The sequence below is a fragment of the Plutella xylostella genome, chromosome 25 (genome assembly GCF_932276165.1).
Source record: "Plutella xylostella chromosome 25, ilPluXylo3.1, whole genome shotgun sequence".
Lineage (NCBI taxonomy): Eukaryota > Metazoa > Arthropoda > Insecta > Lepidoptera > Plutellidae > Plutella > Plutella xylostella.
In genome coordinates, this window is record NC_064005.1 from 5,837,304 (window position 1) to 5,856,666 (window position 19,363).

At 38.5% G+C, this 19,363-nt stretch overlaps 5 protein-coding genes across 5 annotated transcripts in view; 3 read left to right on the forward strand and 2 right to left on the reverse strand.

Annotated features, from left to right (window-relative positions):
* The first annotated feature begins 241 nt into the window (after positions 1-241).
* On the forward strand, positions 242-2,445 carry LOC105398440 (1,5-anhydro-D-fructose reductase). Its single transcript, XM_038107230.2, has 6 exons — positions 242-567; positions 653-820; positions 907-1,110; positions 1,193-1,443; positions 1,635-1,785; positions 1,910-2,445. Exons 1-6 carry the CDS (start codon positions 502-504, stop codon positions 2,081-2,083), a joined length of 1,014 nt encoding a protein of 337 aa, XP_037963158.2. The 5' UTR covers positions 242-501; the 3' UTR covers positions 2,084-2,445.
* Positions 2,446-2,795: 350 nt separating this feature from the next.
* LOC105398439 (DNA replication licensing factor Mcm5) lies at positions 2,796-10,922 on the reverse strand. The gene is made up of 13 exons (XM_048630314.1): positions 10,641-10,922; positions 10,051-10,198; positions 9,771-9,878; positions 9,350-9,522; positions 9,159-9,237; positions 8,646-8,804; positions 8,071-8,308; positions 7,579-7,772; positions 7,116-7,256; positions 4,843-5,019; positions 4,342-4,586; positions 3,618-3,760; positions 2,796-3,265 (listed from the first exon to the last, which is right to left on the reverse strand). The coding sequence occupies exons 1-13, from the start codon at positions 10,793-10,795 to the stop codon at positions 3,036-3,038; spliced, it is 2,190 nt and encodes a 729-aa protein (XP_048486271.1). The 5' UTR covers positions 10,796-10,922; the 3' UTR covers positions 2,796-3,035.
* Positions 10,923-10,982: 60 nt separating this feature from the next.
* On the forward strand, positions 10,983-13,279 carry LOC119694130. The gene is made up of 6 exons (XM_048630358.1): positions 10,983-11,264; positions 11,577-11,643; positions 11,805-11,937; positions 12,037-12,219; positions 12,318-12,390; positions 12,628-13,279. Exons 1-6 carry the CDS (start codon positions 11,075-11,077, stop codon positions 13,044-13,046), a joined length of 1,065 nt encoding a protein of 354 aa, XP_048486315.1. The 5' UTR covers positions 10,983-11,074; the 3' UTR covers positions 13,047-13,279.
* A 114-nt stretch (positions 13,280-13,393) lies between these two features.
* LOC119694432 (putative nuclease HARBI1) lies at positions 13,394-15,842 on the reverse strand. Its single transcript, XM_011565626.3, has 5 exons — positions 15,219-15,842; positions 14,925-15,115; positions 14,663-14,795; positions 14,345-14,486; positions 13,394-14,186 (listed from the first exon to the last, which is right to left on the reverse strand). The coding sequence occupies exons 1-5, from the start codon at positions 15,441-15,443 to the stop codon at positions 13,813-13,815; spliced, it is 1,065 nt and encodes a 354-aa protein (XP_011563928.2). The 5' UTR covers positions 15,444-15,842; the 3' UTR covers positions 13,394-13,812.
* Positions 15,843-16,814: 972 nt separating this feature from the next.
* Positions 16,815-19,363, forward strand: part of LOC105387603 (dynein beta chain, ciliary) — a 71,288-nt gene continuing 68,739 nt past the window's right edge. Inside the window, exons 1-6 of the mRNA XM_048630361.1 lie at positions 16,815-17,014; positions 17,335-17,439; positions 17,555-17,725; positions 18,228-18,398; positions 18,573-18,661; positions 19,071-19,174. Coding sequence (XP_048486318.1) covers positions 17,000-17,014; positions 17,335-17,439; positions 17,555-17,725; positions 18,228-18,398; positions 18,573-18,661; positions 19,071-19,174 — 655 coding nt within the window. The 5' untranslated portion in view covers positions 16,815-16,999. The remainder of the gene's footprint in view (positions 17,015-17,334; positions 17,440-17,554; positions 17,726-18,227; positions 18,399-18,572; positions 18,662-19,070; positions 19,175-19,363) is intronic.

Genomic DNA, 19,363 nt, shown 5'->3' on the forward strand with positions numbered 1-19,363 from the left:
AACCGGATACGGTAATATTTATTATTGCCATCTAGCGGTGAGTAGCTACAACAACAGAGTATGGTTGGTTTTAGATTCAGAATAATAGCTTCTTTGAAAGACGAAGAGTTTCAAATCATGGGCCTAGAACTCTTTGAAATCAAAACCTACGTTAAAAAAACACCTTTTTTTCGGAGCAGCGCGAAGTTATTATTTAAGAGATTTGCTATTAAAATAAAAATGAACTTCCGGTAACCGGCACCCGGCAAATTCGAAAAAACTTTTTTGAAATGTCATCACAAGGTTACTAAAAATCAATAACTTGCCGGAAAATTTTAAGTAAAGTTCGTAAAATATTGAATATAACACTAACAATATAGTTTCTTTTCTCTACGAAGACTTACTATCTATTTGGGCACTTTGCCAGCACTGATTGACAGGATCACGTTATTCTATGCGAGTTACAACGCTCTAGTTTTCAGCGTTTACGTTCGGTGCACTTTCTCACTGTACATTATTAACATGAAACACCTAAAATTATCACAAACTGGAGATTTAATGCCTACTCTGGGCTTGGGTACCTGGCAGGTATGTCATAAACATTGTAGAAAATAACAAATCTTTCTTACCATGCTTTTTTTGGTTACATTCCACTCGACCTTGATGTTTTCAGGCCCCTTCAGACGTTATAGAATCAACTGTTTACAAAGCCTTGGACATCGGTTATAGACACATCGACACTGCATTCAATTATAATAACGAGGAAGCCATTGGAAAGGCAATAAGCCAGTGGATTAATGATGGCAAGGGAGAAAGGAAAGATTTATTCATTACGACCAAGGTAAGTTAAAGTGCCTCTTAAAACATATAAACAAATCAGCAAAATTTATTTTTCGATATTTTATGATGAATGTATTGTATTTCTAGCTGCCTCATGTTGGTAACCGCGCCGGCGATGTGAGAAAGTTCCTGGATCTCCAGCTGAGCCGCTTGAAATTAGATTATGTGGATCTGTACCTCATCCATGTACCCTTCGGCTTTCATTGCAACCAAGAAACATTGACTCCTGTGGTCAAAGAGAATGGAGATTACGATTTGGATATGACAACCAATCATGTAGAGACGTGGAAGGTAATACTATAGAAAATTACTTTAACTTTATATGTCCCAGGTACTTTTGTAAAAAAGAAATCAACTAAAATCTTTTTTGCAGGCTATGGAAGAATGCCAGAAAAATGGACTGATTCGCAACTTGGGTTTATCTAACTTTAATGAAGAACAAATTGAAAGGATCATAAAGAATTCAACAATAAAACCTCAAGTTCTTCAAGTGGAACTCCACGCCTACTTTCAACAGATGGAACTGAGAGCGTACTGCGCGGCTCACGATATAATAGTGACTGCTTACGCACCGCTAGGAAGCCCTGGAGCAAAGGATCACTTCGTGAACAAATATAACTACAGGTAATTGTTAGGAAAATAGAGCAGCCTATTGTGGAGTTGCAGAAAGGAACATTGATATTTAATTTATGTCTGTCTCTTACTGTCCGTATACTGTAAAAGCAAAGCAGCAATATATTTAAGATCGACATTGGCATATCGTTTACAGTTGGAATGAGTTAAAGAAGTTATCTAATAAAAACCGTCATTTTCAGTCCCGAAACATTCCCTGACTTACTAGGCCTTCCGGAGGTGAAGGAGATCGCCGATAAACATAAGAAATCGCCGGCGCAGATCCTCATACATTTCCTAGTGCGGGAAGGAATAGTTGTTATACCCAAGAGTACTAGCGAAAATCGACTGAAGGTTCGTAAAATTATTTCCAAAAAATGTGAAGTACTACTTTACACATTTATCATCTGTAAACATATAGTAAAATTAATCAAACCCACAAGTTACCTACCAGTAAAATCATATTTCTTCTTTACAGGAAAACATAGATGTGTATGACGTTGAATTAACTTCATCCGAAGTTGATTGTTTGAAGAAGTTGGACAAAGGAGAAGGGGGGCGTATATTTAACTTCTTATTTTGGAAGGGAGTTGAAAACCACCCAGAATATCCATTCAAGGGCCAAATTTCAAATCAACATGCCAAGGCGTAGAGTTGTTGTGTGGTAATAGAGAGGGAAATGCTAACATTTGAAGGCAGTTCCGACTCTGTCTTGTGATTGGTCAGTATGAAATCATGTTTTGATGGCTATAATCACGCGACAGTGCTGCCATAGTCGTCATCCCTTTAACATTCTAGTCATGTTCTACCTCCTTCATTGAAAGACCAGTTTAAATTGTCAAGATTATAGAAATATGAGTTTATTTGCGCATGGAATGAGCAATAAAATTAGCTTAATAAAGTCAGTTAAACTGACGTTAAATTTCGATTAGAGTGGGCTGAGAGCATTGAGATTATAGATATTTATAGTGTTGCTTTTGTGATTTATATAAATTAAAGTGAATGTTAATATTTTGAAAAGGTTTTATTTCACAAGATTCAATCATTAAAATAAGAGGTATAATCAAAGTGTATTAAAAACTTAAAGCTATAAACGAAGGTACTTACATGATTAAAACAAAAACAGATTCACTCACTAGGCGAGGTTTGGTCTTACACCAACTATTCCGTTTGTACTTGATCCGTTGCCCGAGCACAGGATTCGAAACCTCCGTTTACGTTGCGTATCGTCAAATGTCACTGTCAAAATGTAAGGCAAATTTGTTAGTTCCAAAAGTGGCATTTGTTTTTTCCATGTTAGGTGGAATTTCACCAAACGCTAAACGTATTTAGTAGCCTGTCATACGTCTGTCAGTTAGTACAAAATGTATTTAAAATTTGATTTAAATACGTTTAGCGTTTGGTGAAAGCGAACCTTCGTGTAGATTCGAAAATAGTATCGAATCCTATGCTCGCCCTACTGGTGTTAATATTAACTCAAGAGTTCAGCCAACCCTGCAGTGCCCACAAAGTAGACAGTGCTAACATTCAAAACATCCGAGCTTGACACTTTTCTTCATCATAGTCATCTTGCCGTGGTTTAATACTTCGGTTAAACAACTCTACTAGGCCATCCTGTACAACATCTTCCTTTGCAAGCGATGTTGCAGTTCCCCCCTGCGGATCATGGTGTGAATGACCTTCTGTATGGCGCGCTCGGGGTACTTCTGCTTGAGGAAGTCCTGGATGATGGTCTGCTCGGACACCTGCGAGCCCACCGCGAAGCGTCGCTTCAGCTGCTTCTCTATGCGCGTCAGCATCTCGTGGTCCTCCTCGCTGGTGAACCCTTCCGCTCCTGTAAGGATAGAGTTATACAATTGTAGAGAGCTTTTATTTTACCGATTTCTTACATAAATTTCAACCATAGCGGCCTTGTAAAATGACCGTATTTTAAATAAAGTAATTCGCATAAGAAAACGGCTCTTTTAGTATGTTTATTTCACATTGATCATGTATCAACAGGTGTTATTGTAAGGAATTATCTTTTCCGACCGAGGTGTTATTTTTTTGGTGGTGTGTATCATAGAACAACGCGGACTCGGGTGATCGTCAAAGCTGTACACACTTTACTGCTACTTCATGAGTCAAAATTACCGTCTTACATATTTTTTTAAACTCCTAAATAAAACAAGCGTTCTGTGACATACCGGCGAGACTGCCGGTCATGGCGGCGTCCAGCGTGGACACCTGGAACAGGCGCAGCGCCTCCGTCACGTGGCTCTCCGTCGCGAACGGCTGCAGCTGCATCTTGGCCAGCGACTCCGAGATGCGCACGATCGCTTCCAGTTGTCTGCAAAAGGAAAATAAAATTAAACACTCGCAATTTGTAACGACTTTTGGGGTAGGCGTACAGCTGCAACCTATTTTCGACAGTCTTATGTTTAGTCCCGCTGTAGGTAATACGCGCGTTTGCTATCGTTTGGGCGCATACCTACTTTACATACATATGTTAACTATTCGATGAATTTCCATCTCCCCTTAGATGATTTCGTTTCATACGAATAATTTATTATTTTCCAAGCGGGAAACTGACGACCGAATGGCGTAGTGGTTAGTGACCCTGACTACTGAGCCGATGGTCCCGGGTTCGATTCCCGGCTGGGGCAGATATTTGTTTAAACACAGATATTTATTCTCAGGTCTTGGATGTGCCCGTAAAATGGCAATAGGCCCGCCCCCTATTATTGGGCCTAACATAACACTCTGGCGAAAAGTGGGTGCAGCAATGCACCTCTGCCTACCCCGCAAGGGAGTACATTAGTACAAGGCGTGAGTGCGTGTGTGTGTGGAAACTGATATCAACGAACAGGTCAATGGTGAATAGCAAGTACTCGTAAAATATTGTAATACCACAGTAACCGCAATCCTCACCTCACAGTAATAGGAATAGACAGCCTCTTATCCGCCTGTCGCTCGTGCTGCGAGGCGCCGGTGCGCATGAGCACGTACCGCGCGCGCAGGCGCTCCCCGGCCGTGTCCGACAGGCGCGGGCCGCAGCGCGCGCGGCAGTAGGCCACGTAGCGCCGGAGCGTCGCCAGCGGGATCTCGCCCGCCGCCGCCTCGCGCTCCGTGCTGTCGCCGCCCATGTGCACGGAGATTATGTGCTTGGCTAGCGTCTGGGGGTGGGTGTTGGTAGGTTAATGATGTAGGACTGTTTGTATATGGACTAGGCCTAAACCCTTCCTTCATTGGAAGGAGACCCGTGCCCCAGCAATGGGGACGTAATGGGTCGTGATGATGATGATTTCGCAGATAACAGAAATAATGGAGTCCAAGGTTCTATAAATAGGTACTTAGTAACGGGTATTTTCAACTATACAAAGCTATACTTAGCTAAAATAAGGGTTCATAAAGAAAAGTAAACAAACTCACAATATCCCTATTCTGGTCATGTTCATCCTTCACAATGAAGATCATGTCGAACCGGGACAGGATGGTGGGCATGAAGTCGATGTTGTCGTCGGCCTTGGTGTCGTCCCAGCGCCCGAACACCGAGTTGGCGGCCGCCAGCACCGAGCAGCGCGAGTTCAGCGTCGTGGTTATGCCGGCCTGGGGGTAAATGGGTGGTTTACAAAGGTTCGCTAGGTGTAGGTAGGACAGTGTTGTGAGATATCTGTTTGGGGATTGGTGGGGTTTTAGAAAGGTTGAATAGGTCGTGCTCGCAAACAACAGAGTCTTGTGTCTTGCAGAGGTCCTTAGAGGCGGGAGGGTCAATAGGTAGAGCAGAAGATGTTAAGTTTTTGATTGCAAAGTTTTTGGTTTTGAAAACGTGGTTCCATAACATGCAAATAACATATATATGTTTATGTTTATTCATAAAAGAAGCTTATAACTAATTACATTATGCCTCTGTGCCTGAACTAGGCCAAAGACCTGTATTTCAGGCATCAGCGCTCTTTTATCAGAGAGTTCATAAAAGGAAAGCTATACATTGCAGAAGTATCACGCTTTAAAACATTATAATACTTATATTGAGAACTTTAGAGTTAATTTACATAAGAAAACATACATACTTAGGAAGCGGATACAAAATATAAATTTTACAAAGATTATGTGCAACATAATTAACAGACTATAGTAATATACTAGTGGATTTCAAGTATTTTTAAATAAAAACTATGTTAAATTAATTACAATTACAGTTACAATTAATCAATTAAGTACTTGATTAAGATCAAGTGTTTTAACTAATTAGTTGAATTATTTTTAATTTAGACATAAAGATAAATAAAAAACGGTTTAATAAGAATTTTTTAACAAATTTTCAGTTTCTACGTAATTTAACTTTTGTAGGAATTTAAATATAACAGCTTTACATTCATGTTTATTTAGCAGGTGAAGTTTGTTTAACTTATTTAACTTATTGTATATGTCAGGTCCAACGTAACAGAAATAGTGTCGCATAAATGAGTGTTTAAATGTAAATGTCTTACATACTTTATCTAACCGTCTTAGTGTTTTGTTAGGATCAAGTGAATTAAATATTAGTGCATGCTGTTTCAACGTTATTTGATATAAAAAGAGTTGACGGACTGTCAGGACTTGGCAGTCTTGATACAACTTCTCCGTAGGATATAAGATTTGACGGAAATTGGACACTTTTAGAATAGCTCTTTGGGCTCTTTCTAGGCTTAACAGTGAGGTCTTTGGGGCTCCACCCCAAGAAGTAATACAGTAGGTTAGTACCGATTGGACAAGAGCTATATATATTCGCTTTAGTAAGATAGGATCAAGGATGTGCCTTAGTTTTTTAAAAATGAAAATAAGTTTTCTGACTCTGGTAGTAGTGAGATCAATGTGATCTTTAAAGCATAGGTTTTGGTCTAGCATAACGCCAAGATATTTTATTTTAGAAGTTCTAGACAGGGCGTTACAGGAACACGTATTGTGTGTATCGCAGGTGTGAGAGATTATTTTAAAATTTGAAGGTGGTTGATTGGAGTTGCGTATAGAAAAAGTGATATATTTTGTTTTACTCTCGTTGAGTGTGAGCAAATGTAGTCGAAGCCACTGGGATACCTGGTTAAAGCCATATTGAGCCCTTTCAAAAGTCTCCTCCCACGTATTTGTAGAAAATAAGAGAACGGTGTCATCGGCATAGGAGAAGATTTTACCATGGGGGAGACTGAGACTAAGGAGATCGTTAATATAAACAAGAAACAGGATGGGTCCCAGAATACTTCCCTGTGGCACGCCATACCTAACAGTGAGGTCGCAACTTATATATTCGTTTATTTGCACACGTTGACTTCTTTCACTTAAATAATCCTCAAACAGTTTGAGCTGAGTGCCCCTGATGCCAATGTTATGAAGTTTATTTAATAGGATTGGTACAGAGACCGTGTCAAAAGCCTTAGCAAGGTCCAAAAAGATCCCACAGGTTTTTTGTCCTTTATCAAGGTTCCTAGCTATGTAATCAGTTAATTTGTGCACAGCATCATCAGTAGATTTACCGGTTCTAAAACCAAATTGACAATTTGATAACAAGTTGTTGCTTTCTAAATAGTTGATAAGCCTGGTATTTATAATACGCTCCAGTAATTTTAATAACAGTACTTGGTTGGGAACCACGTGTTGTAGCGCTCCTTGGCTCTTACATTTCACCATCAGTAAATGATTATTGGGTGATGATGAAGATGTATTACCTTGGCGATGGAGATGGTCTGCTGCTCCATGGCCTCGTGGATGGCCACGCGGTCGTCCTCGCGCATCTTGTCGAACTCGTCGATGCACACCACGCCGCCGTCCGCCAGCACCATCGCGCCGCCCTCCATCACGAAGTTGCGCTGAAGGGGATATAATAATCATTAGAAAGGCGTTGTTGAGGTTACATGGAGGGGCAAAAACCCTGCTGTGGAAATATGTTGATGTACCTATGATTAGCGTAGCCTTTACAAACATGATTGACATCATATCTATCATCAGATAGTGTAGAACAAGAGTCAGTTCTCCCAGAAGAGTGTTATAGGAGTGATGATGATGTGGGAGTGTTTTGACACTTCTTAGAGAAAGTTTCTTGCCGGCTTACATTAGTCCACTTTTGTGACAATTTGGACTTAATTTTATAGGCAGATTCTATACTATTTGTAGATCTTAATTAATACTTACACTGGCAGGGTCCCTGATGACGGAAGCGGTGAGACCTGCGGCGCTCGATCCTTTGCCCGAGGTGTACACTCCTATGGGAGACACCTTCTCCACAAACTTAAGCAGTTGAGACTTGGCCGTTCCAGGGTCACCGAGCAGGAGGATATTGATGTCGCCGCGACGGGTGAGACCATCCGGCAGGCGCTTGCGGGAACCTGGGAATAGATAGATAGAGAAAATTATGATTGTTCCACTTAACATAATATACGGAACATAGTGGTTATCCCAAATAAATACTTACACATTTGTTACCTGTCTACGTAGAGAAAATACCGCTGTATTGCTGCTTATATGGTAGTTTTTAACACTTAGGTCTACCTATTGAGTATTTAAATATTACTATAACTCATTGAATCCCCTGAACAACTTGAGGAAAGTCAGATCAGTAGATTATGTTTCGATTTTTCGCGAGTATATGTCATTTAATTGTTCTTCCATAACGTCGACACTAACCTCCAAACAACAGCGCAGCTATAGCCTTCTTCATATCTTCGGCTCCATACACACTAGGCGCTATCGACTTGGCGATCCTCTCATACACGTCAGGAGCCGCCGCGAGCCTCCGGAACTGCTCCTCCTCCTCGCTGGTGAAGGGCTTGGAGCCGCCCGTCATGCCCTCCTCGGCCGTCAGCCCCACCGCGCGCAGGTACGACGAGCGCACGCCCACGGAGCCCTTGTCGCGTCCCTCGCGCTGGGGGGGAATGGATTGTTAGTTTGTTTTAGGGGTTAATAGGAGTGATAAATGTTTAGATAGAGACTCTTTAACAGGGTAGTTACCTACATCCAGTTTGCAAGGCCTGTTAAAAGAATTATATTTTGAAGTGCATTCAATACTGAGGGTCATTTTTAGTAAATAATAAATTTACTCAATAGTCTATCTAGTAACTTACTTGCATTTTACATGAATTACTCATCATCATACCATAACTCTTATCAACATCTTAATTACCAAACCCAAAAGTAAAAGCTAGTTTTTATAGCAGTCACCAAACTAAAGGTCTATCTATCTAGTTATGTAAAAAACGTACCCCAATCTTGGCGATCTTCTTGATGCTGTAGATGCCGAGCACGAGCACCCTGGCGCCGGGGGCGGCGCGCTCGCACAGCACGCGCTCGCAGTACACCGTGAGGTGCCGCGGCATCTCGCCCTGTGGGATGCTCTCCGGCGCCTCTTGCAGCTTCAAAACCTGGGAGATGATAGATAGATAGAATATTCTTTATTTGTACACAAGAATTGATTATAAAAAGCTTAAATATAAGCACATAGGTACAAAAAAGGCGGTCTTATCACTAAGAGATGGTTGATGAAGTTTAGTTTTTTTTGGTTAAATAGTAATTAAGTTTAATACTATTGCATTTCTGTACGTGTTGTTGTGATGATTTGTAGAAAATGATTTTAGCAACTATGTATGGTTTTCCTAAATTTCTTCATCTTGTAATGTAGTATATAAAGTACCTCCTAAACTGGATGCCACAGTTGTGGTGAACACTTCAAATGATCAAGCTAAAACTAAGTTAAAAGATATTTGTTACTTAATTACCTGATAATCTATGCATTTGCACTTGTCCGGTATGATGAAGTAGGGGTCCAGAGGACACTTGGGGCGACCAGCTTGTTCCCTGTAATGAAGCAGCACTAATTAATCTAGACAATATATTTTTTTTAAGTTGTAAAGTGAATTTATACATCAATTAATATATGTGGGGGTAAATAAATGTTTGTGATGCTTACGTGTTGCATTTCCGTGGCATGACGTAGCCCTCGAGGCCGGGCTTGACGGGCAGGTTGGGGATGATGTTGCGGCATGATCGGCACTGGATAGAGATCTTCGTAGCCTTCGCCTTGATGCCTGAAGCCGATATGACTATACCAGGTATCTTTACTAGCCGGGATACTGTCTCTGACTGAAATGTTAATTACAAGATTAAAGTATTGGAGAAATTCACTGTTTTAGTATTATGTATCAAATAGTTTTTGGATTTGCAGAATGCATAATTATCATCATCAGCTTATGTTCATCTACTGCTGGCCAAAGGTGTATTTTCACCAGCACATCTCTGTCGTACGCCTTGTGTGCTATAATATTTTTACATTAAATGCCTCGGTGTATGTACCTGACTTAGGTTTTTAGAAATAATACAAAAAAACTTACTTTCAGCTCTCTAAGATTAGATGGATGAGCATCAGAAGACAGTAGAACTTGTATGTCTTCAACTTTCTCCTCTCCTTCTGGTCTTGGTGCAGTTAATTCATCAGCTAACTGTAAAATATTTTTTAATTCAAAATTATCTAATTTCAACAGTATGATTCAACCCTGATTCAATATACATAATATAATCAGATTTAAAGAAAATAACAAGCCATTGGAAATTTAGCACCATTCACAGATTCACTTGTTTGATGAAATAAAGATAGTAAAAACTGTTACACACCTCTTTAGCCGCTTCTTCTAGTATAGGCAAATGTTCAGTGAGTTTCTTGTAAAGTTTCTCAGCTAAGACCTCATCAAAGCTTGACAAATCTTCAATATTTAGCTCCAGCCAATATTGTCCTAAATTATAATTCCGTTTCAGTGCATCTCTGTGAAAGAAACAATTTGACTTTATAAATTGCGTAGTGCCACCAGACTTTATTATGATAGGTCTAAATAAGAATATTTATGCATCTCTATTTCTTTTTATGGGTATTAGTTTCTGAACCTGGCTCACTTGTGCAAATAAAAACTTAAAGAATAACATAACATATTCCAAAATTCAGACAATTTTCCATAAGGCTGAGCTGTGTTGGGTCAGTTTACACTTTATAGGTTCATTAAAATGTGCCCTGTGCAGGCAGGCCTATTTCCTAGTTCAACTATTTACTACCTAGATAGTAAAACGAAATAAACTTCTATTATTTGATTAGCTACATTGTGATAGGAAAAGAAATGATGAGGTTATGTTTCAGTTAAAAAGTGGATGTTATTTAGTATAGGATAACCGAAGTAACGATGCATGGTATTCGGATAATATTTGTCCTCTACCTGTATTTGTAGTTAAAGTTTCCCGTATGGAACTGTCGAATAAATTCTTTAAACTTTTTCTTCACAGCTTGTAGGTTAATCTGATCTTGGGATTCATTTTCTTCGACACCAAAATTATCGGAAAAGAAAACACCGGGGTCATCAAATCCTTCCATTATAAGTTGATAATATCTTGTATCACACAAAAATTGTAATGTATTTGTAGACAGAAATAACAAATTTAACAAAAACAAGCTTAGAGGCTTTGCTTCGTTTGCTTTGCTTCGTTTTCGCGCGAAATAATGACAGTGACACTGACAAATCTGACAATCACATATTAATGATCATAGACTAAGCTGTAGGCCTAGACAAAAGCCATACGCTCCGGAGCGAATCTATTTCTACAGTCGTTGACGCTTAGGCGTTTACGCTTATAATTTGCTAGCCAAACGCCAATGCGCTTAGCGAACGTTGTTTCTACAGCGTCGTACGATAAAAGTTTAAATTGTCTATGGTTTTCGTCTTTCGAACTGTCAAACAAATTGTCATTAAATGTCATTCTCAGTTTGAGCATTCAAAACTCATCAAAACAAAAACTTTGGCTTTTAACTGAAAGTGATTTAAAATTATCATTGATACGTATCAGTAAGTACTTACCTACTATTTTTTTATAAATAATCGCCGACTTTACATACTAATGTTACTAAGGCAAAATATACGTCAATGTACTAAGGGCAAATGAAGCAGATTTTCGAAGTAAAATTTAATCATACGGCATTGTTTAAGACCATAATAATACTGTCTCAAATTCATACATTTATAAAGAAAATACAGGGGGATAACCATTAGCAATGAGATCATTTCTAATACCCATACATTTGAACATCCATATTTGTGTGTTATGTTTTCATATGTATCTACAAATGCAAATAAATGGTTTTATATCCATATTTTCAGAAATGGAGCCAAGGCAAGGGAGAGCGAGCCAGGAACAACAAATGGCGCTGTTAGAATTTATGGAAAAGTATGTATTACCTTTACAAGGATATAAATTTATACTATTATTGGTTTTTCTTTAAGACTACATACTTTGTATCATTCTTAGATGTAAATTGTAATTTAAATTTGATTGCAAGTGTCACATGGGTGGTGGTTATAACTTTAATTGTTTTTTCTTTGTTTTAGCCATGGTGACTTGGCAAAACCGCAGCCTGGTCCACAAGGGCGGTTGTTGTCAAACCAATTATGGACCGACTTAACGGAACTTCTGAACTCCATGGGTGGGGGGGTACTAAAATCCACCGAAAAATGGAAAAAAGTATGTCTAGATTACTGTCTTAGAATACTGGCTCTATATATTATAATATTAATTCTTATCATCTTACAAGTTATTTATTAAATTACTAATTCTTTTAAGGTATGGGCGGACTGGAAAACTAAAACTAAAAAAAAAGCCATCTTGATTAAGCGGCACACGTCTGGAACGGGGGGAGGCCCAAGTAATGGGCTGACCCTCACAGCGCCGGAAGAAAGGCTGATTGCCATAATGGGAGTTAATGCTGTGGAGGGTCAGCCTAACATCTCAGAGTTGGGATTCAATGTAAGTTATTTCTCATACTTAGAATAAATATTTGATTTATATTATTATACATATTACCTACAATATGATAGCACCTAATAACTAAAATTAATTTTTAGAGACGTCCAGTGAATCCAAGTCATGCAAATCTAGTGCATAGAGAAGATGCTTCGTCTATCATCATTCAAGCTGGTAAGCTTTGCCTTATATGTATATTTTAACAATTTTTTAAGTATATTCAATGTATAGGTATATAATTATATCAAGACTAATCTTGTATAATATATATTGATTGATTTACACCTGTACGCGGGAAGAGCTCATGACCGCTACCAGCGGTGCAGTATCAGTGGCCCAGTTCTGTATTATTTAGCGACTTTGTTGGTTTGTCGTCGACACGATAAGAAGAAGAAGATTGATTTATTACAGAAGTCAATGACCCACAACAGCCTGAGCTCCCCGAACAGTCTGCTGAGCTCCCCCAACATCCTGCTGAGCTCCCCGAACAGCCTGCTGAGCTCCCCCAACAGCCTGCTGAGCTCCCCCAACAGCCTCGAGAACGCCATGCTGCGCCTCGGCGACAGCGACACAGGGAGCTGGAGTCGCCCCATTCGTCCTCACCCACTACTCCGCAACGAAGAACACGCAGGAGAAGAGAAACGCCGTTTGAAAGGGCGTGTATGGAGTTCACCAAGATAGAACGAAGGCGTCTGCAGATGGAACAAGAAAGGGAGAAAATGCACCACGAAAGGGAAATGGAAAGAATTCAAGTGGCAGTAAGAACAAATGAACTTCTAAACAGTTTGCTACAAGTCAATCAAAATATTTTAAACGTTTTAGGCGTATAATATTATGGTGCATTTTCTCCCTTTCTTTCTCCATCTGCAGCTACAGACGCCTTCGTTCTATCTTAGAGAATCTTATAGTATAAGTTGGTTGATTATTTGTTAAGATTTTAATTCAAATATACTATAGTAGTTAGAAGCATGTTACTAGTAAGTATGTCTTTTAGAAGTTTTGATAAAACTAAAGACTGATTTTTTTGTTTAATGTTTTGTTTGATTCATTTTATGTTTTAATTAATATGTATGATAGAAGTTTTAATAATAATTAATGTTTTGTTTGATTTATTTTATGTTTTAATTAATATGTGTGATAGAAGTTTTAATAATAATTAATGTTTTGTTTGATTTATTTTATGTTTTAATTAATATGTGTGATAGAAGTTTTAATAATAATTAATGTTTTGTTTGATTTATTTTATGTTTTAATTAATATGTGTGATAGAAGTTTTAATAATAAACATAAAGACTATCGTTAGATTTTCTGTGGATAATGTTGATTAGAACACTGAATATGACTTGTTTTTTTGCATGGTTATGTGAAAACCCTAGTATTTATCAGTATTTCATCAAAATAACATTTATTTTATTAAGGTTGATTATTTGAAAGACTTTATTGTATGATGGATCAGTGTTTATTTAGTATTTCAAAAATATGATTAAACAGAATATCCAGATATTATCCTAGTTTTTACTTATCTAACCTAATTATATTATTACCAATTAACCTAACTAATTACATAAAAACCAAACTGTCATAATGTTTAACAAACTACAATCTATTAACTAAAATATTTAGCATGGCTCTGCCCTGGATTAAATCATTATGATTTTGAATATTATTTATTTGCACAAAATCATCATCGTTGGCTGGTGGAAGCTCGTCAGGTTCGGGCATGCGGGCATGTAATGCAATATTGTGCAGTACAGCACATGCAGTTGTGATTCTGCTGGCGACATAAGGGTGATAATGGAGCGTTCTATCACGTAGTAAACATCTCCACCGTGATTTAAGGACACCAAAGCATCTTTCTATGCAATTTCTCGCTTGGATGTGCCGCCTTGTGTATTCCGCTTCTCGCGAACCTTCTGCAGCATTGAGTATAGGCGTCATGAGCCAGGCTCTCTGGGCATATCCGGAGTCACCTAAAATAAAGACAAAGGCAATCTTAGGTAATTAACTATATCATAGTCTGTTAATTTCCTCTTTGTTGTGGTGCTGAAGTAAAGGATTAAACAAAAATTCATGTTAGTGGTTACCTAGTTACTACAGTTAAATTTATTAAAGTTTAATAACAAATTACCTAATAGCCAAACTTGTTCTCCATTTCTATGCAATTCACGCATGTATGGTTCTGCTTGACCTGCAGCCCATATGTGCGAGTCATGTGTTGCTCCACCAAACTTTGAATTTACATTCATTATTTTTAAATTGCTGTCACAGATCTGCAATAAAAAAATATTTATTAATTAAGGTTCTAAGGATCATGAATCAGCTTGTTCAACTGTACATTTAAATCATGGGGATCTTAGACTTTATGGAATTATGAAGAATGCACAAACGCCAACGCACAAATAGAATTAAGATGATATAAACCTTGTTTAAAATCAACTCCGCTTACCATTTGTACATTTAAAGAATGATACCCTTTTCTGTTAAAAAAAAGGTGTTCCTCATGACTTGGCTTTACAATGGCCACATGAGTGCAGTCAATACAGCCAATGACTCCAGGCAAACGAAACTTCATTTGGAATCTGGCAAAAAATATGACATTCATTTCATATTTTTTAATAAAGGTAATAATATTATTAATACATATATTTGTACTATGTATTGGTATTTTTGGAGGTTATCTCTTATTTAATTTACAACTAGGTACTTACTCTTGTTTTATTTTCACTCTTTCTTGTCGTGTTAGCGGGAACACTATCCACTTGTTTGTGATACTGGGGTGGTTCAGTGCCTCAACAACTTGCCGGATGCATCTACTGGCTGTGCGCTGTGGCAGATGCTGGGTGACACCAACAATTCTCTGGTAGGACCCTGTAGCCAGAAAACTTAGGGCACATAATATCTGGAAAACAAAATATGATAGTTAAATGGTCTATCGATTAATAAAGTACTTATTTATTTACATCTACGATACAAAATAATAATAGGTTAGGTTATGTACCTACCTTAACTTCAATGGGAATGGCATTTGTACCACGCAGATTTGTACGAGCCCTTAGGTCTCCACAAAGTTCTCTGAACGTTGGTTTGTCCAGGCGAAACCTTTCTTGAAAGGAAACATCCGGCATCTCATCAATGTTTTCGAGACGCCTGCGATTTCTTTGTCTTAGTTGGCGTCTTCGCCAGACTTCCTCATTATGAGCAGCCCACAACATACGGAGTGCCAGCATAATTAAAACAAACAACCGGCGGCGTATCACAAAACTGCAAGATCTACTTATTAGGTATTTGCACGAGAATACAATAATTTGCACTGCAAAAGAAACTTTGAGTACTTTGACACTTATATCAACCCTTTCTACAAGGTAATGACATACGCTCGGTTATCGTTCAAATTCTAACGCCACGCAGCGATATCGAATGTCAAATTTGGATGTTGGCTACCCTTTCTATTGAAAATAGTCGTATGACGCTGTAGAAAGTTGGACGTTTCGTTTAACGATAAGAATTCCGGCTTTTGGCTATCATTCTTTTTTCGTTTTCGCTAGCTGTCGTAACCAAATGTCAAATCCAAACAAATTTTTTTTAGCGATAGTCGTTAACGTTTGTAGAATGGCTTTTGTCTAGGCCTACTGCACCTGGCTCTCTCGAGTGGAACCTTTGTGCATATCCCCAAGGTCTATACTGCCTTCCTAAGCTTGGACCATTACCCACCACGCTGGTCCACTGCGGGTTGGTGGGTTCACATATCTAGATGTGCTAAATCTAGATATGCAGGTTTCCTCACGATGTTTTCCTTCACCGTAAGAGCGATGGTATACATTGTACTTAAGTTAAAAGAACTCATTGGTACATGTCAGCGCCGGGATTCGAACCCGCATCTCTTGATTGAGAAGCGGGCGCTTAACCGACTGAGCTACCACCGCTCTATGGGTATTGGTTGGTTCAGAATAATAACGGTATCGCGCTTCTTTAGACTTTTGATTTGGATTAAATCCAGTCAGTCGTCACGTCGTCACACTATGGAAAGTCAAAAAACAGTTACATGTCATGTGGGTTTGAAACCCACCTATTTGTGGAAAAGTGTTTTATTGCCAAACCCACCTATTTGTGTTTTATTATTATTATTATATTATTCTGAGCTGTTTGCTAGAAATCTTTGTGTCGGTAATGCAGGGTCAAATACGGATACGAAATACATACCGGAAATGGAAGTTTAAAACAGGCCGCACAATATTGCCATCTAGCGGTGAGTAGCAACAACTGTTACACAATAATGACCATAGACTAAGGTGGTCTGACCATAGACCATAGTTGGTTTTAGATTCGGAATAATAACAGCTTCACGCTTCTTTGGACGAAATATTGGATACAGTGAAAACTGATGAATAGAGTGTGGGTTTGAAACTGAAATCAAACCTTCGTTCGTAGAAAACTTAACTTTTGCGGAAATGCGCGAGTCGTTATTATTCTAAGCTTTTTACTACAAATGTTTGCGTCGGTAATGCAGGGGTTAATATCTAAACACATTATTGCCATCTAGCGGTGAGTAGCGACAAGTGTCATCTATTCTGTGATTACTTTCAGAATATTTCTTAGTTCAAAAATACCGCGCTCGCCTGTTGTCATGGAAACGTAAACTTGGTGTTTATGAAATGAAATTGTTTACTTTAGAAAATTTTGCTATTATTTCTTAAGTTATCAGTACTTATCTGAAAAAAAATTAAAACTAATGCTGTTTGGATGAGCAGGGTGCTGGGATAAGTACTAGTACCATAATCACATCATGGCAGCAGCAGAGGCAAGTTTTCTAAGTTATTTTCTTCTGAATACTTTCTCAATTTATTTGTTCACGTGCATTGCTGTGCCCACTTAAGAGCAATATTATATGGTGGTCGCAACAGTACCCATTTATAGCGTATTTAAAGGTAACATACAATGTTGAAATTCTCAAGAGTTCATAGACCGGCCTAATTTCTGAAAATGACCGCTAACTCCACTAGAAACAGACCCTTCACAAGTTAAATGCGCCATAGAAGAATAGCATACTGTAATATTTCCTGCATAAGTAAGTAAATGTTTGTTAAACATAATTACTACATAATTGTTTTAAATTTTCAGAAAGAAGACATAGATCTACGTTTAGAATTTTTATCAGAATACATCCTTAGATCACTTAAGCAGAAAATAGATAAATGGTCAAAGTTTATAACAGGCGAAGAGAGGGTAACATAGACTTTATAATTTGAAACTCAGACGAACTAAATGAAAATAAAGTATTCAAATCCTTATCTCTAAATTTTTTTCTCACTTTGATAAAGTCAATAATTTCTCATTTCAGCATTTATTATTTAGGTTTTTTGAGACGCCAAAGCATGACATCATAGTGTTCCGTATGAACACTGCGGGTCTCCTGACTGCATCCTTAGGTTTTCCAGCTATGAGCAGAGGCAAAATGATTTACTTTCTAAGAAGAGAACCTGATATAATAAAGAATAATAATTTTCGTGAGGTGAGTTCTCTTCATAATATGTAAGTAAATACCAGCTTTGGATTAATTTAAGATAGATTGATTTAAGATTACTTACTGATGGAATATGGAATGCAACATTGACCCAAACTAGTGGGCTAAATAACTAGTCTGTCCACCACCGCCGTCACCTAGAATGAGATGACGGCGCCAATTTACCACATTAGGCATGAAGGAAGGCTAACATATATCAGTAGTATCTACTCAAATATAATAAGTATATTTAACTGATAGTACCTAAGAACATACAGGGTGAGGGTGTCCCATAAACTTAACTCCTCTGGTGATACGAATTGTAATTCTTAGCAACTTTTGTTCTTGGTATAATAATACACAACCTATATAATTTGTAAGAAGAATTTTAAAAAAAAGTCATAGTCATCGCAATTTTCCCAAGAACAAAATTTTCTAACGGCATTACGTAACTTATGTCACAAACAAAACTATTCACTTCCATCTTCTTAAGCCCTCCCTACACTTCCAGATCCTAACAATCGGTGAGCTATCAGGCAATGTGCTGCAAGACCTGGCGGTTCTGGCTGACGAGGTGGTGGGGCCGATGCTGTGCAACCCCGACAACCAGCGCGGCTGGCCCCGCGTCGTGAAGCTCGACATGACCAGGCATGTCAATGAACTGAGGAATCTGATGCACCAGGTCTGTTTTGTTATGATTATTTATTTATTCTACTGCCCTGTGTGCCATTAATGTGTGGCATTTTCTGAATACAGTCTAACTACCTACATCATACGTTGTAAGTGTGATTCGAACTTTACCAGTTTATTGTTATTGCTGCAAGTGTAACTACCTACTTATAGCTTTTTATTTCAGCTGAAAGGTGAAATGACGAGTCAGGTGATGCTGCCCATTCCTGCAGGAGTGGAGGACATATTTCAGGCAGACGTCCGACTGAAAGAGACGTAAGTACCTACTGATGGCGGTTCTAATAATTATCACTATCTTTCATATATTAAAAGCAGCCATAAGTACGTATATGTGTCAATGTACACACACACACACTCAAGCCTTGTACTAATGTAGGTACTCCCTTGCGGGGTAGGCAGAGGTGCATTGCTGCACCCAATTTTCGCCAGAGCGTTATGTTAGTCCCAATGTAATAGGGGGCGGGCCTATTGCAATTTTACGGGCACATCCAAGACCCGAGAACAAATATCTGTGGTTAAACAAATATCTGCCCCAGCCGGGAATCGAACCCGGGACGATCGGCTCAGTAGTCAGGATAACTAACCACTACGCCATTCGGTAGTCGGTGTGTCAATATAAAATTGAGATAATAGTTAACACGACCTTTTATAATTATAATTTCAGCGATGGTGAAGATGTGGACCTGAATCTAAAAACTAATATTGAAGGAGCCGTAATAAAGTGGGCCCAACAAGTGCACGATCTGCTGCAAGAGGACTCTTACATAGGTCAGTAAACTCATTAGGTACCAGTTAAGTACGAAAACTTTTTAAACCGCATTTATATGTACCCGCCGTTTTAGAGATCATTGATAATTTAACAAGAGTGCAGCCATGTTCAAAATCTGTTCATCGGCATAAGTAGTCATAAGTCCTCGCTTCGATTCGCTCCTTGCCGTAGTTTAGTTTCGGTTACAA

Bases quoted from the DNA above. Each gene is read 5' to 3' on its own strand.
- LOC119694432 (XM_011565626.3), bottom strand. From the start codon at position 15,443: ATGCTGGCACTCCGTATGTTGTGGGCTGCTCATAATGAGGAAGTCTGG. The intron at 15,116-15,218 runs GTAGGTACATAA...TTTGTTTTCCAG, and splicing joins CCATTCCCATTGAAGTTAAG to ATATTATGTGCCCTAAGTTT. The intron at 14,187-14,344 runs GTAATTTGTTAT...TCTTTATTTTAG, and splicing joins AGAACAAGTTTGGCTATTAG to GTGACTCCGGATATGCCCAG.
- LOC119694130 (XM_048630358.1), top strand. From the start codon at position 11,075: ATGCGCTTAGCGAACGTTGTTTCTACAGCGTCGTACGATAAAAGTTTA. The intron at 12,220-12,317 runs GTAAGTTATTTC...ATTAATTTTTAG, and splicing joins TCTCAGAGTTGGGATTCAAT to AGACGTCCAGTGAATCCAAG. The intron at 12,391-12,627 runs GTAAGCTTTGCC...GATTTATTACAG, and splicing joins GTCTATCATCATTCAAGCTG to AAGTCAATGACCCACAACAG.
- LOC105398439 (XM_048630314.1), bottom strand. From the start codon at position 10,795: ATGGAAGGATTTGATGACCCCGGTGTTTTCTTTTCCGATAATTTTGGT. The intron at 9,523-9,770 runs GTAAGTTTTTTT...TTAACATTTCAG, and splicing joins CTAATCTTAGAGAGCTGAAA to TCAGAGACAGTATCCCGGCT. The intron at 3,266-3,617 runs GTATGTCACAGA...CTATCCTTACAG, and splicing joins CATGACCGGCAGTCTCGCCG to GAGCGGAAGGGTTCACCAGC.
- LOC105398440 (XM_038107230.2), top strand. From the start codon at position 502: ATGAAACACCTAAAATTATCACAAACTGGAGATTTAATGCCTACTCTG. The intron at 821-906 runs GTAAGTTAAAGT...TTGTATTTCTAG, and splicing joins ATTTATTCATTACGACCAAG to CTGCCTCATGTTGGTAACCG. The intron at 1,444-1,634 runs GTAATTGTTAGG...CGTCATTTTCAG, and splicing joins GTGAACAAATATAACTACAG to TCCCGAAACATTCCCTGACT.